Source organism: Phascolarctos cinereus, unplaced genomic scaffold (assembly GCF_003287225.1).
Source record: "Phascolarctos cinereus isolate Bilbo 61053 unplaced genomic scaffold, phaCin_HiC Scaffold_9;HRSCAF=440, whole genome shotgun sequence".
Taxonomy (NCBI): domain Eukaryota; kingdom Metazoa; phylum Chordata; class Mammalia; order Diprotodontia; family Phascolarctidae; genus Phascolarctos; species Phascolarctos cinereus.
In genome coordinates, this window is record NW_027556402.1 from 209006338 (window position 1) to 209023087 (window position 16750).

At 44.5% G+C, this 16750-nt stretch overlaps 1 protein-coding gene across 8 annotated transcripts in view; it reads left to right on the plus strand.

Annotated features, from left to right (window-relative positions):
- The window catches only part of PLEKHA7 (pleckstrin homology domain containing A7), a 261079-nt gene extending 247771 nt beyond the window's left edge, over positions 1–13308 (plus strand). For 6 of the 8 annotated variants that reach the window (XM_021005362.2, XM_078148643.1, XM_021005369.2 and 3 more), the window contains 4 exons: positions 4373–4506; positions 6071–6213; positions 10024–10126; positions 11643–13308. In XM_021005362.2, coding sequence (XP_020861021.1) covers positions 4373–4506; positions 6071–6213; positions 10024–10115 — 369 coding nt within the window. In that variant the 3' untranslated portion in view covers positions 10116–10126; positions 11643–13308. The remainder of the gene's footprint in view (positions 1–4372; positions 4507–6070; positions 6214–10023; positions 10127–11642) is intronic. The other 2 variants (XM_021005363.2, XM_078148641.1) reach the window with 1 other exon arrangement.
- Positions 13309–16750: the final 3442 nt, after the last annotated feature.

Consider the following 16750-nt stretch of genomic DNA (forward strand, 5'->3'; position numbering starts at 1 on the left):
GCAAAGGGGAATGGAAGAAGCATTTATAGAGCACCTATTATGTGCTAAATATTTCAAAATATTACCTCATTTAGTCCTCACAGCAGCCCTGTGAGCCCCATTTTATAGCCAAGGAAACTGAGGTAGACAGGAGTTAAGTGAATTACCCAGGGTTGTACAGCGTCTGAGGCTGGATTTGAACTCAGGTCTTCCTGACTCCAGGCCCAGCTCTCTGTCCCCTGCACCATTTGTCCAGGGTTATTATACAGCCAGTATGGGTCAGAAGCAGGATTTGAGCCTAGTGATGTAAAATAACCCTGGAAAGATGGGGAGAAGTTAAGACATGGAGGGATTTAAAGGTGCCAAGCTAAAGAATACATATGTTGTCCTGGAGGCGATAAGGAGTCATTGAAAATTGTCCAGCCAAGGAGTGATCTGGGTTAGACTGTGCAGCTGTGTGGATTGGAGGAAGAGGAAGCTAGAAAGAGGGAGGCCAATTCGGGGCTTCTGCAATACCTCAGGGGAAAGGGACGAGGACCTGAGCAAGTGATAGGAGTCAGGCAAGTGGATACAGAGGGGAGGATGCAGGGATAATGCTGAGGCTGCACTGGGGCCACCTGAAGGATGGCAGTGCTATCAGTGGAAATCAGAGCGTTTGAACAAAGAGTGGGTCTAGGGAGCAAGATAATAAGTTCCTATTTGGTACAGGTTCTTTTGGGACTCAACAAGATGTTTTTGTTTTTCTGGGCCTGGAACTAAGCATGGTGCATTTTGTATAGAATAGGAACTTAATTAATGTTGGTTAAGTAAATGAATGAATGAATGAATGAAGCAGCTCCAATATAACTTCACACATGGCATCACTCTGTTCCACATCTCCATCTCTAACTCAAAGTGGACCTTAGATGCTAATATTAAATAATTAAATAAAACTAAATAATTATTAAATAATCATTTAATATTATTAAACCCTTCACACGGTTATTGTGACAATCAAACGAGATCACATATGTAAAGTACTTTACAAAGTTTCAAGTACTGTATAAATATGGGTTATTATTAAATAATAATTAAACGATTCAATAATATTTGTTAAACACCGTTTAGTTATTGTGAAATGATGTGTAATAATTATTAAATAACATTTTATAATTGTTATTAAGTGATATTTCAGAATGGCCATTATTAAGTAGTTATAATAAGAGGGCCTAGTGGTTATGTCTCCAGGCTTCCATACCCAGAATTCCGGTGTCAGTGACCATCATAAGGTAGATTCCCTAAAGAGAACTGTGACAACCTTTGTTTTGAGCCAAGACCCATACTGGTTGCCTCTCCCTACATACACACACATATATATACCTATATATATGTATACATATATATATATATACCTATATATATATGTATACATATATATATATATATACATATACATACACACACACACACACACACACACACACACACACACACACACACACACACTACCATCTTCCTCACAGAATTGGAGACCAGGTTGGGAGACAAGCCCTCACTGACTAGGTTTAGAATCAAGAGAACCTGGGTTTGAATTCCACCTCTGACATTTACTAGCTGTGTGACCCCCACAAGTCACTTAATCTCTCTGATTCTCATTTTCTTCATCTATAAAATAGAGAAAATAATAACACCCACCCCAAAGGATTTGCAGCTAGGTGACACAGTGGATATAGTGCCAAGCCTGGAGTCAGGAAGATTCATCCTCATGAGTTCAAATCTGACCTTAGACACTTACTAGCTGTGTGACCCTGGACAAGTCACTTAACTCTATTTGCCTCAGTTTCCTTATCTGTAAAATGAGCTGGAAAAGGAAGTGGCAAACCACTGCAGTATCTTCACCAAGAAAACCCCAAGTAGGGTCACAAAGGATTGTTCTACAGGTCAAATGAGCTATCACAGAGAAAGCACTCTACAAACCTCTAAGCACTATATAAATGTGAGATATTATTGTAATTATTGACCGGCTCACTGAATTACCCAGGACGGTAGAGCAGTGTTTGGGGCAGAATCATTTCTATCCAGGTCCCATTGGCCCCAGGAGTTATCTGTGCAGTCCTCCGGCCACTGAGCCTTTCCTCTTGTGATTTGAGGCAGCCAGGAGCTTGTCCAGTTACAGGTCCCCTTCTGGAAACAAGCTCCCATATCCTGTCTTGGCAGTCTGCTGTAGGGCCCAAATAATCCTGCCAGTCAGGGAGTCCTTTCTTATCTCTAACCTAAATACCTCCTGCTGTAATGAAATCATGCTTCCTCTTCATGTGCCCCCATTGGAAACAGAGGAGAGTTTGTTAACGTTCTCCACCATGAGAGAAGGTAACAATTATGAATCAGAGTGTGAGTGTGTCCTTAAGTGGGATTTAATTTGGTTTTTAAAAATTTGATCAAATGTGATCAGATTCACCCTTTGAGCATTAGGGAAAAACCTGCCAGCTAAGCCTATCTTGGCTCCCTCCTCTCCAGCATGAGGAAGAGCCTCTCACACTGGGGCTGCTGTTCCGAGTTGAGGCTGCCATGGCTCAGCCCTTGGTTGGAAGGATTCCCTCCAGTCCTGGGGAACCCAGGAAGTCATAGCACTGTGATTTGGAACCTCCCCCCTCCCCAGTTTAAGAAATCCCTACCTTGGTGCCCGATTTTCTTTTCCACAGCCTACCTATCAATATTTGAGCCCATGGCTTAGAACTTTGAAACTACCTAACTCAACAAAAGCAATTATAATGAAGATGATAACGGCTAATATTTTTACAAAGAACTTCATGTCCATTGCTTCATTTAATCATTAAAGAGTTCTGCATAAGAGGATCTGGGTTCATATGCAAGCTTTGCCCCTCCCTGGCTTAACAATATTGGGCAAGTGGTTTCCCATCTCTGGGCCTCAGTTTCCTCCTCTGTTAAAAGAGAACCTAACAATTTCTTCAAGCTCTAACTGTGGTTGTATGAATATCCCTGTGAGGTGGATCCTTACAGGTATTCTCTCCATTTGACAGAGGAGATAATGACTCAGAGTGGCTTAATAAGTTGCCTGTGGGGTACGTACTATAGCTAATTAGCATCAGAGCTGGGATTCAAACCCAAGGGTCTGCTAACTGTGATCTCTCCTCTGTAGTTTCTGTCTTTGCTGCTTGAAGAAATCTCCAGTTCTGTTCCTTGGCCACACTTCAGTTTCTAATTTGCTAATACCTCTTCCACTGTCCACTGGGTGCCCAGGTCCCCTGCTCCTCTCTCTCTTTCCTTTCCTCCTCTGCCAAAACACGGTCAAGCCTCAGTGCCTCTTTCCTGGGGCTTGTTCATGGGGGAAAGAGTATTCAAAATTCAGAAATAATGGGTCCAGAGGGGCAGCTAGATGGCTCAGTGGATAGTGTACTGGCCCTGGATTCAGGAAGACCTAAGTTCAAATCTGGCCTCAGACACTTGACACTGACTAGCTGTGTGACCCTGGGCAAGTCACTTCACTCCATTGCCTCACCAAAAAAAAAATAAATAGGGGCAGCTAGGTGGTATAGTGGCTAGAGCTCCGGCCTTGGAGTCAGGAGGACCTGAGTTCAAATCCAGCCTCAGACACTTGACACTTACTAGCTGTGTGCCTGGGCATGTCACTTAACCCTGATTGCCTCACCAAAATGCTAAAAAAAAAATTTTTTTTCTTTAAAATTAATTAACATGAATAAATAAATAAATAAAAATAAATAGTGAGTTGAGAACTGGCCAGGCAGACCTGGGTTTGAGTTCAGTCTCAGAAACATACTGGCTCTGGACAAGTCATTAAACCTCTCAGTGCTTTGGGCAGTTCTCTAAAATGATTAGATGTGGTATTAGTAGAGGCAGTTTTCCACCCCAGGGAGTTCCCTGTACCTATGGAATCACATTATACCTGCTCTGTCCCAACAGAGTATGTAAGGGATCGTGACTAAAGAACTGGATCGAGTGTGGGCTGAGTGACTTGCATTTAGAAACTCTCAGGATAATTTGCTAGTCTAGAACCTCCCTGAACTGCCTCCCTTCCCTTTCCCCCTGCTCTGTCTGCCTCCCCTCCTGCCATATCCCCTCTGCCCTCAGATGGGCAATGCCCAGCCTCTCAGGCAGACCTCAAAGGATCTGCTAAGTGTGATTGATCAGTAAACTAATAAGTATCCACTGAGCTCTCAGTACCAGATATCAGTCACTGTGCTAACCCTGAGAGACAAAGACAGGGCAAAAGCTTGGTCCTGCCCTCTAGGAGCTTACAATCTAAATGAAGGAAACACTGCTTACGTATATTGGTACATGGCAGCTAATGGATGGGTGCTAACCAGAGAAGGGAGAGCGGTGGGGGACAGGTGCCCTGCTTCAGAGTTTCTCTCTATTCCTTCTGTTTGCCTAGCTGTCCAGGCCAGATAAGGTGTCCATCCCTGAACGCTATGTAGACTTGGAGCCCGAGGAGCCGCTCAGCCTGGAAGAGTTAGAGGCAAGGTTCCGCAAAGCCGAGAAGATCCGTAACCTCCTCACCCGCTCCAGGTCAGCATCTCATCCTGGGTCCCCTCGTCCTCATTCTCAGCCCCATCCACATACTGATAATGGACCAGGTCAGGCAAGCGCAGGGGTACCTTGTACTTGGGCTGCATGCGTGTCTCCGCATATCCTCCCAACATTGAGAACTGCCTAGATATTCCTCTACTGCCTCAGTGGACTCGTTGAGGTGTCCGTGGGTCCTGGGAGGCTCTTCCTACAGAAGAACCACATGGGTAGATCCTCCTAAAGTGGAGAGTTATTGGCTCAGTTAATGGCTCCCCACCATGCTGCCCACCAAGGACCACTAGCTGATTTCAGAAAGGTTGACCTCTAAGACAGGAATTATTTTGTCCAAAAAAATTCATGAAACTAAAAGATTGTGTTTGGAGGAATTAGGTAAATGATAACAACAACAACAATAATAAACAGCTGGCAATATAGCAATGTTAAGGTCTGCAGAGCACTTTATTTACATGATTTAATTTGATTTTCCTAGCATCTCGGTGTGGTAGATGTTAAAATTATCCCCATTTTACAGGTGGATAAACTAAGATTCAAGAGAGTTTAAGTGACTTACTTAGGGTCGCACAGTTAATGGTAGAGTCAGGATTTTAACTCAGATCTCCCTGACTCCCAAGCCCAGTCTCCATCTTCTACACCATCTTGGCCTTCACTTATGTTACTGGAGGAAATACCCACATCAGTGAAGTCCAAGTGTCATCATCATTTCTCTCTCTCTGACATTGAGTTGAAATGAACTGCTTAGTCCTGCAGGAATTGAGAAATAGGGCTCAGATGATAACTGCTGACAAATAAGGTTTGCATAGCAGTCTGTAGATGTTATTTCATTTTATCCTCAAATGAGGGGGGCTCATGCCATAGCTGATAGAGAGTTGGCCTCGAAGCCAAGAAGATCCAGATATGAGTGCCACTTCTATTTCATATTGGCTTTGTGACCCTGGGCAAGTCATTTATCTTCTCAATGCTCTAGTCAAGTCTCTAAGACTTTAGATTTCAGAGAAGTAGCTGACCTGCATTTGTAGAAAGTGTTTCCTCACCTGAGAATTAGGTCTACCAGTCTAGCCCCTGACATTTTACCCAAGCCTCACAGCAGCCCTATGAGGTAGGTTCTATTAATATTTCCATTTTATAGGTGAGGTAACTGAGTTTTAAGTGACTTGCCAGATGGCAATCGTGATAGAATAGAAATTTAACTAGCTCTAAAGTCAGAAGACCTGGGTTCAAATCTGACCCTTGATAATTACTATCCACGTGACCACTATTCCATGCTATCCTGGATTATACTGGTGATCTTTGGCTTCCCATATACACTGAGTGTGTTTTTGGAGGAGGGATAAGTGTGGCAGGTGGAGGATGCAGAATAGGGAGTCCACCCAGGCTGCCCAGGTTTAGGGCCCATGTATAAAGCTAGTTGCTTCACTGCCCTGCCCATTCCCTGGAAGGATCTGGGTGTGGGGAGAGGGGGCTGTCCTTGCTCCTACCAGGGAGCCATCATCAAACTGCCCTCTGCTGGGTGGGTGACTGCCTTCCTTTTTTTCTTGGCTTCCAGCATGCGCAACCTCCAGCCTCCCACCACTCAGGACAAACGCCGCTCAGCCGACCTTGACTCCCAGCTCCAGGAACAAGAACGCATCTTCCACATCTCCCACACCCTGGCTTCTGAAGCCTCCCAGCGTAGCAAGCAGGTGGCAGGTGAGCCTTGCCGCTGCCTGTCCCAAGGGACCACTTGTGGCCAGGCCCCTTCCTGAGGTCTGGGAACCAGCCAGTTTGCCTTCTCACATGTCACCACCACTCACGCTGTATCCAGGGCACCCTCTCTTGGAGGCAGCGAGCCCCTGGCTGGGATGTGCTCCCCCAGGGACATGAGGTTCATGCCAAGAGAGGATTAGTTTCTTTACAAAAGGCAAGAAGACACTGTCCTAGACCAGACTCTTAGTCTCGTGGAGAACGAAGTAATCAAATGACCTGTCTGCCAATCTCAGATATTGAGTGGCATGGGCTTATTTTGCAGGGAGAGTTGAGGAGTAGGAAAGGGGATTGTGGTTGAGGTGGGGAGGGTGGGTGGGACGACAGCATTTTACAAAAACTACTTACTGAAGTTATCAGCATGTCAGCTTCACTCTCAAAAGGAGAATTTAAAACTTAGTTCTATCTCTGGGGCCATCAGAGTGAGCTATGGGAGTTGGCACTTATGATGAATGAACTGGAGAGACAGTTTTCTGAGATGCTTTGTGGGGGCTAAGTAGGAGGAGCAGGGTCAAGTTAGCCCTGCCTAGGAGAGGTGGGTTGCCTGCCCATCTGTCCTGCTCCTGAATGTCTGATTTAGGCCACAACTTCTTGGTCTAACTGAATGCCTGTCCATTCATAATGTCCCCAGCTAGATACCTCCTTACTGTCCACTAAAGCTGAGTTTTTCTAGCTTCCTCTCTACAGTGGTGGCCAAAGCAAGCTTTTAGACTGGCTGCATAGACCAGAGCTGTCAAACATGTGGCAACATTGTGACTGGCAGCACTCCTAAGGCCAGGACCAGATTAAAATGGAATTGGGAAATATTTTACAAAATACATAAAAATACACATACATGATTTTCATATGTGGTTTTCTAAGCCAGTAGGGTCCATAAGGATCCTTAAATACGGTGCAGTGATCCTTTCTATTTGAGTGTTAACACCACTTATATAGATAACCCCTGTCCTCCCCTAACACCCTCACGAGAGGGAGAGGGAAATTATTTCAGGGGTAATATTGACTTTTTCCTAGGAACAGTTCTGCTGTTGTGAACATTGTTCAGCTCCCAGATGCTATTTGGCCAGGAATGACGCCTCTGTCTTCATGAGAGATGTATTGCTATCCATCTGGGCATTTGGGGGAAGGGCAGCATCCAGGGTGTTCCAAGGTCTTCCACACTTACCTTCCTGAGGGGCAAATCCTGGAAGGAGATTGTGTGCTCTGGGACATCTAGGTCATTCAGCATTGGGCATCTCTCTCTCCAAGTCCCAACAGGCACTGCTGTCATTCAGTGCTCCAACCATCATGGCCTAGAGTGGACTCTGACAAGTAAAGGAAAGATGTCCTTAACAATTACTGGAATCCTTCTAGTGGGTTTCTTGGGAAGTCATTGTAGACATCCTTCAGCCTGATGAGAGGTTGAGGAGACCCTGTGCATTGCTGGAGACTTGTGCCCTGGACCTCAGGAGAGGCCAGAGTGTAGAATCCTAGCGTCTCAGAATTGGAAGGTACTTTAAAGTATCTCTGTGCCAATCCCCTATGTGAGCAGACATGCCCTCCGTGAGTTTTCTACTATTTATGTGGAGCTCACTAGCTCCTATGGCGGCCCATTGGAGTTTCAAACAATTTTGCTGGTTAAGAAGTTCTCTCTGGTTCTCTGTAATTTCCACTTGATGTTTCTTGGTTTGCCCTTTGAGGTCACAGACAACCAGGTTAATCCCTCTTCCCCAGAGCTACCCTTCAAATACCAGAAGACACTGAGGCAGGTGGTCATTGGCAAGATGACCATTGACCATCCTCCTCCCTTTGTGTCTTTACTCTATGTCAACGATTCTCAAAGTGTGGTCCAGGAGGTCCCAAAAAACCATTTCCAGGGGTCTGTGAGGTGAAAACTCTTTTCAAAAATGATACTAAGATGTTTTAATTTCTAAGATGGTAAACATCAATAGATACAACCCATGTAAACAAAAGATCTTTGCAGGGATGGGGAGGGGATTTCTGAAAAAGTTTTAAAGAGTGTAAAGGGATTCTGAGACCCAGAAGTTTGAGAACCACTGCTCTAGACTAAATATAGTTTGTCCCATGGATCCTGGTATAGAGCCTAGTGCTTTCAGTAGCCTAATTGCCTTCCTCTGGTCATGCACCAGTTTGTCATGCTTCACTCCAAATTGTGGTACCTGGAAGTGAGTATAGTATTCAAGGCGTGATCTGATGATGGAACCAGAAAGGCACCTCCCTAGTTCTGAACCCCCCGACTTCTCTTAGTGTAGTGCGAGGTCCCTTTAGTTTTTTTGGTGAGGTGGTTTGGGGTTTTTTTGGAGCTTCTATAGCACAGCTGACTCATGTCAGGCTTTGGGTCCACTAAAACCCCCTGATCTTTTTAATATGAACCTCATTATTCACAGTTGATTTTTTTTGGGGGGGAACTTAAGACTTTACATTTATTCCTATTAAATTTCATCCGATTAGATTTCTTCTAATCCTCCTAGAATATTTTGTTAAGGATCCCAGTTAGTTATCCGTCCTCAATTCAATTCGGTTGAACATGAGGACTGCTCTGTACAAGGCACAGAGTTTGGTGCTGGGACGTGACAAAGACAAATGTGAACAAAGAGTTTACCTTCTAGTGGGTCATTGGTGTCATCTGCAAATTTGACAGCCACCACCATTAATTCCTGGATCTAAGTCCCGGGCACAGATGTTGAGTACAGCCTCTGGAGTGACTGTTCTCTGTCCTGGTGCAAACCCCCTTCCCTACTATGACCTTCTGGGTGACCAGGTACCTGAAACTGTGCAGATCTCAATTTGAGTCCGAAGTCTTTAATAGGAGGCAAATTCAGGCTGGAGAGAGCTCTTTGCAGAGCCCAAGATCCCATTAGGTGCGGGTGCAGTGGGGAAGAGTTTGGCTGCTGGCTCACTGAGCTTTCAGTTCACTCAAGCCTCCAGATTTTTCCATATGATCCCTTTGTACTTGTATAGTCGATTTTTTTTTTGGAACCCATGTAGGACTTTACATTTACTCCTATTAAATTTCATTTTTATCAGATTTGGCCAAAACTACTCTGGTTTCTCATCACCCAGGCCAGGGGCCGTGCGTTTACCAGCCTTGTGGTTTCAGCCCGGGGCTGCCTACATCTAATGTGTTTCTCCCAACATATGCTCCCACACTTCCGCCTCAGTCTCTTCCTGGTGCTGTACACCCCAAAATGGCTTCTACATTGAACAGCTAATGGTCTGAGGTGGGCCTAGAGGCTGAGCTAAGGGGGCTAATTATGAGGAAGCCTGGGTGATGCCTTCTTCATAGGAATTCCTTTACTGATGGGAGTTCTTGTTTCCTCTATGGCCTATGCTTGCTCTTACTCTATTTACCACATGCTTAATTTTAAAGCCTGGTAATTGCCCGCTTGGAGCCCGGGCTAGCATGTACCAGAGCAGAATCTCCCAGTCAGAGAACAGAGATGTTCTGATGTCTTTCCTGCATGTTATCTGCTGCCCGTGTCTTTTGCCACCTTCGGGGCACAGAGCATCCTGGGGTTCTCTCCAGATGGGGCCAGCCTTGGGAATGACCACCTGCCTCACTGCTCCTCCCCACCACCCCCTTCATACCCTGGGATTTGAGGCCTTGGTGAGGTCACCTGCCCTGCCCTTCTAGTTCCTGCTGCTCTCTCACTCCAGGTGTTTGGGGTGTCCAGCTGACCTTGGGGGACTTGTGTCGACAGTTTGTATCAATCCTATGTCTAACGCGCTGCTTAATTCCTGTGTGATTCTGTCTAGCTCGACAGTCAGCCTTGCTGTCCAAGGGCCTCCCCTCACCTTCTGTACCACAGCCCCTCTTAAGCAATGGATTTCACTACACGTTTGTCTAAGCACCTTCCAAGTAAGCACTAATGACCGCGTCCGCTTGGCGTGCCTGGCTTGCCTCTGTGGTGCCTCTGCTCTGGATGCTTCATGGCCTGCAGTGTGGAGCATGTCTCTTCCTAGATGCTTCTCCTTGGAGTAGTAGTGATCAGTTGGGAGCTCCTCTTCCCTCTCGATGAGATGTACTTATTTCTCTCAACTCTGTCTAAACCATAGATGGGAGAGGAAGTTTTAGTTCAATTTAGGAGCCTCTCCTTACTAGCTGTGTGTTTGGGTGAGTCCCTTAACCTTGCCAAGCTTTAGTTTTAAAAAACAGACACACAACACACACACACACACACACTAACAAAAACACAACAAAAAAAACACAACTGGAAAAAAATAGGAGACGATCATCCCAGCCCTGACAACCGCCCAGGGTTGTTGTCATGGAGATCAAATGAGTCAGTAGCAGAGAAAAACACTTTGAAAACATCCCTGTATCCTCTGGGACCAAGATTCGTCACAGAATCTCAGAGTTCAAAGGGAATCGGGTGACTTGTCCAGCCTTAAACATGCCTGAGAAGGGACTGCAGTAGACTCTTCTAGATTTTATATAAATGGGAAAGGCTATATCTTACTGCATCACGCAATCAGATCTCTGTGAACTGGTTCCTTACCACCTGGAAAACTCAAGAAACTCTCATTTCATCTATTCCCCAGTAACCTAGGTTCAATTTGATAAGCAGATGGCTGAGGCTCACAGGTCTAACAGCCAGGTTGGCTTGTTTAGAGAACAGTTCCTTGTTTTTCCTGGTGTTTGGGGGGAAGGAAATACTGGATTTATTCCTAGAAGGCTATAAATAGAAGGCAATATTTGTGGCTATCTAATCTCCCTCTCTCATTTTACAGAGAAGGAAACTGAGACCTGGAGAGGTGAAGTTAAGGTCACACAGATTGGTCACGGCCCAACCAAGACTATGACCCACTTTCTTTACTCATAGATTTAGATTCTTGGAGCGGAAAAGGACATTTGAGATTGTCCACACCCATTTTCCAGATGAGCAAACTGAGGCATAGTGGGTTAAGAGACTGGCCCAAAATCACACAGATGGCTAATGGCAGTGCCATAACTTAGAATCTAGTCTCTTAATGCCTTTTCACCTTCGTCTTATATCCCCCCCACCTCCCTCTCAAGGCATAGCTCTAATCCAGGGGCCAACATCTCTGGAGTTGCCCAGCAATTGTGAGGAGCCTGGCCAGGAGGGAGTCTGGGATTCACAGCCATGGGCGAGCGGCACCCAGGAGGCCTCATGCAGCCCCTCTGCTTGTGTGCCCCCTCATGTCAGCTCTGTACTCCTGGTGTGTGTGTGTGTGTGTGTGTGTGTGTGTGTGTGTGTGTGTGTGTGTGTGCGCGCACGTGTATACACGTGTGTGCGCCCACGTTCACAGAAATGCTTCTTGCCCTGCTTATATGCCCTGTTTCTTCAATATGCAGGCTGATGGCGCTGACCACTGCTTGGCTCCTAACTGTACTCTGTTTTACTTTGTGCCAGCCCAAGCAGTAACTGACCAGTGACCAATGACCCATGTCCCAAAGAGAGGCCTGGAGCTGAGAGCCCATGGAGCCAACACCCTTGGAGAAGATCACTTGCTTTCCCCAAAGGAAATTCCAAGAGCCCAGGGAGAGGTTTTCTGAACGGGGAAGGGACACCCCCCACTCTTCCAACCATCCTGTGAATGAATCACTCACTGTAGGCTAGTTCCTAACACACACAGACACACAGACACACACACACACACACACACACACACACACACACACGTTTTAGTTCTGACTTTTATATATGTATAAAAAGGCACTTTTAATACAAGCTGTAAAATACTGACACTGTATTTTAGAAACAAAATATTTTTTAACATTCTCAAGGGCTGAGTGGATGGAAAGGTATTTATACAGATGTGGCAGGGTTAAGGGAGCCATGTGCACAGGTTCAGGTACACATTTGGAGGCTGGTGGATTGAGTTGGGAGGAGGAGAGAGGTGAGGAGCTGGAATCACAAGTCATTGCTGACACTTGAAAAGCATGTTATGTTTGAAATGAACCTGCGGGAGAATTTAGCCCGAGAATGACTTCCTGGATGCTGGAGCTAAAAGACCACAAGGATTCTGCTGGGAAGAGGAAGTCAACGATCCCTCCAACTCACTGGAAACACAGATTTGCATCCTGCCTTGAATGTCATTTATGCTTAGCAGCCAGTATTGTTAGCAGAAGCCCCAGACTCTACCTGCCTTTTGGTCAGAGGTGGTGCCTGGATTCTGACCAGCTGGGCACCTTTTGGCAACGTATACACTTGTAGTGTATGCACCTTTAGAAGGAATTGGGTCTTCTACCAAAATTTTTTAAAAATTCACTTTTAAGAAATGAATGAATAAAATTTGGAGAGAGAGAGAAAAGCGATTTAAGCCGTATAGTAAGCAATAACTGAACCCAGGGGATGTTTGACCAACACATCTTGATTTTCTCTTCAATTGTCTTCAAATGGAAGATGTGGCCTGAGTCCAGAAGGGCCTTTAATGTCCTGCCAGTAGCCCTGCGGTTCCAGGCACCTTGACCTTCACTCTGAGGTCTGCTTCACAAGCCTCTCCTTGTTGGGTGGTTGTCTCGGGGCAGTTGCTGAAGGCAGCTGGACTCCCGAGAACCATGTTAGTGCATTGTAGAAGGAAAACATTTTCCTGCAGAAGCTTGGTTTTCTACAGAAATGAAAGTTGGTGACAGAACAGGACTTTGGGTTAAGCGGTCAGCCAGCAAGGAGGAGGGGGCAGGTCACCGAGATATTGGCAGTGGTTTGCAAGACTGTTAACATGTTCCAGGTATGTTTTCCTGAGTTGAAAAAAAAAAGGTTTTTTAAAAAAATCTAGCGAGTGGAACTACAAGTCGCTGATTAATATAAAAATTCCTATTGTTTTTTGACTCTATTCAGAAAAAAAAATGATTCTTGAAGCTATTTAGAAGACGGTCTATTTTTAACTCACTCCAGTTACTGCCAGTGTCAACTTCATAACACTTGCCAAAATGAAATGGTTTTATTTTTGCCTTTATACAAAATTTTGTCAGAAAAAGAAGGAAATGAATATTTTGCAAGAAAAAGTTAATTTAAATAAAAGTGTAATGATTTGAAAAAAAAAGATATGTACAGATTAAAATATTAACCAGACACATTTCCTGGCTCTTTCTGGGAATCTGGTAAATGGCTGTTAATGGATTTTTCCACATATTTTGAAATCTGCTCTGGCAGCCCTGGGTCGTGTGTGTCTCCCATATGCTTTGACTCAGCCTTGGAGAGCACCCCTCACTCCTAGAAATTTCTTGATATTTGGTTTAATAAGAAATTGTGGGGGGGGGGAGGGGAGGGGAGGAAAAACCCATATGTTTCCAGGATTCAACTGGTCATTCTGCAGCTGTTGAGCCATTCTGAAGACAGGTTCTTTTTAGCTGGGTGGGAAACAAAGAGGAAGCGGGTTTCACTCCAGACCCAATCCCGGACGCCCATTTCAGGGACGCAGCTCCCAAGCCTAACAACACTGAAGACTGGAGTCATATCGAGCGGCTTTAGCTTATGACTTAGACCCCAACAAAAGAAAACAAGAATCCCGTTCAGTCTCAAGTAATGCCCTTTAAAAAAAATTATTTGTTTGCATTCCCCGAATGCTGATTCAGTAGCAAGGTGTCATGAAATGTTAAAGGAGGATCTTTCCCAGGATTAACACCAATGCTTCAGAGTGACTTTCCAACTATTTAAAGTGGGGAAATTAGATTCCAAGGTGTTTAACAAACTCTGGATGCTGCTGTCTGAGCCAAGACTGGAAAAAAAATTGAAGTAAGACTGGCTTCCAATAGCTCTTGGTGATGTCTCTCTGTAAAGCAAGTTTTAAAGAAGAAACTGGGGAGATGAATGACCTCAAAAAATAAAAACCACACCCCAAACCACACTTTTCACTGCCACTGTTAGTATTTCTAATGTTCTTGAGCCCTCTGCTGGCAACTCATTAGATACAAACCAATGGTCTCTATACTCATGTGAATTATTGTCCTCACTTTAGCCAATTAACAGACTCAGTTCAGTGATTTGACTCTGCCCCATGGAAAGTGTATGTATGTATATGAGGATATATTATACACACACATACATACACACGTGTGTGTATGTATGTGTATGTGTGTGTGTGTGTGTATTTTTAGGGTGAGCCTCAAAATTCTCTTTGAGCCAATGGCCATTATCAGGGGTCTGCTGTTAGCAAATGCATTCTTGTTTACAACTGTTAGGAAGGCTAATTAATCATTTGTTAATTTAAGCATGATTATATCTTCCTGACCACTGTCATTCTATGAAAATCCAGATGAGATTGGGTTTTTGGCAAGAAAATGAAAGCTAGCAACTCATGCCTACTGAGAAAATCAAGGGTGCTGCATCTTACCAATTAGTGAAAACTGTAATCAACCTAAAGAAACCTCAGGTAAAAACAAAGATTCCAACCGATGACAGTTGTGAAAATATGGCTCCAGTCAATGAATTGGTAATAGTCACTGCCTGGGTGATGATAGGAGCTTAAGTTTGGTTCTTTGTGAGGCAAAGATCTGGAATGACAGTACATAGCTAATTTAATTAGTAACCAGAAGTAAAGACCTCAAATGAAAAATTAATAGCTTTGCCTAATCTTCTATCCAGCACTATTGAAATACAGAGTTTCTCAAATTCATAATGGGCATTCATTATCAAATGCTGAGGTTATGTTACACACATATTCCAAATATATCACCTGCTTTCCATAGTAATCTCTCTTTCTTCTATTTGCTGTCTTGTCAGACAGTGAGTAACCATATATTAGCTCATGTCCTAGGGCTGCCTGGCTTTGGAAATCTGTTTGTTGGGCTTCTCAGGGATTACAGACTCGTCCTTCCTAGATGTTGCATAGAGTTTTGCTGAGCTAATGAGGCCGCAGGTTAAGAGTCCCAGCACCCCCTTGACCTGGTCATCTGAGGAGTGGAGTCCAGTCCTCTGGCTAAGCCAAGAAGGACCAGTTAAAAAGTGATCTGTCTGTCTCTTTTCCTTGGCCCTCATGATAACTCACCAAGCCCCTGTAACATGCCAGGCTTGGGAGGATTAACTGTTCCTTCCTGGGTTCCTGACGAGTAAAGGTTATCCTTCTAATCCTCATACCAAATTTCCTGAGACTTGGAAGTCAAATACTCTGGTCCCTCTGCTTCTGATTAATGTCTAATGTCTCGGGTGTGTGAAAGAATTTGCCTGGGTGAGTTGTTCATGGTTATAAAAAGAACAAAGCCACGTACGGGGGAAAAAGACATGAAAAATGGTAATATCCTTTCCACCTGGTAAACATCACCATTGGCTAGCTGGCTCTACTCAAAAGGCTAACATTCTCATTGCTCTCCTAGCAAAAGAAACCTTTCTTCAGAGGGGCGCGGTACAAAGGAAAAATACAAAATGCACGTACATCACAGTCCCCGGAATTCTGTTTGAACATGTGTATTGATTGGCGCTGACCCTTTACATTTTTTTCCCATTATTTGAAAAGGTTCATCTAAGTGTAGTGAATTGAACTGGTGGGTCTGAACTTTCCATGAAAACTTCTTGAGGTATTTCTTTAGTTCAAAGCTTTGGAATTTTAAAGGGCATTTTTAATATAAGTCTGCCGAGGTATGCTGTGCCACTTTGGATGCTAAACTCCTCGTAAACCTGGAAAGACAGAACCCAGCAGCTGGTTGGACTGAAAAGCCAGTGGCCAGCCAGAGAGTGGGCTGATCATCTCCTAGACTAAATACTAACACAAAGGAAAGTCCTCAGTACTGGACAGAAGCTGCAAATGTGCTTACAAATGGAGCCTACACATACATGCCACCCAGGAGTATATGACTCGGAATCTCAGTGTAAAAGCAAATCTTTCTCTAGTCCTAAGGCAGATCGTTGCTCCCAGGATTTGGGAGAGAGGAGCCACATGGTGAAGGAAATAGTACCTTCCTCTGCAGCCACTTCTACCCCACTTTTCCACCAGGAGAAAAGTGTCTTTTTTTTTTTGATAGAATATGAATATGAGGGCAAGGACCTCAGAGGGTACTCAGTTCAATCATCAACAGGAAGGCCTTCCTTGAAGGCTAGCCTCACCTTCGTTGGAAGACCCTATGTGACTTGGAACTCACCCCCTTTCACCCCATTTTTGGACATCTCTAATGGTTAGGAAATGTTTTCCTTTCGTTAAGCTGGTCTGCTTTCTTGTAATGTTCAACCACTGATTGCTTCCACTTTTAAAATTTTGATTTTTTTTCCTCCAACTGGGGAAGGGTGAGGGGAAACCCTTTAGGCAAATCAGCGTGGTCAAACAAAACAAATTCCCACATTGGCCATGTCCGAAAACATGTGCCTCATGTAACCTATCATCTCTTTGTCCTGAAAGGGATAGCATCCTTCACCACTAGTTCTCCACCATCCCTGCATTTTTCAGACTCTCTTGAAGCCTTTCAAAAGCATTAAGTTTTTGCAGGGATGATGTTATCGTATACACTGTTCTGCTCGTGCCGCATCAGTTTGTACAAATCAGACTTTTCCATCCTTTCTAGCAGCCCATGATGGCGAAGGCAAGGGAG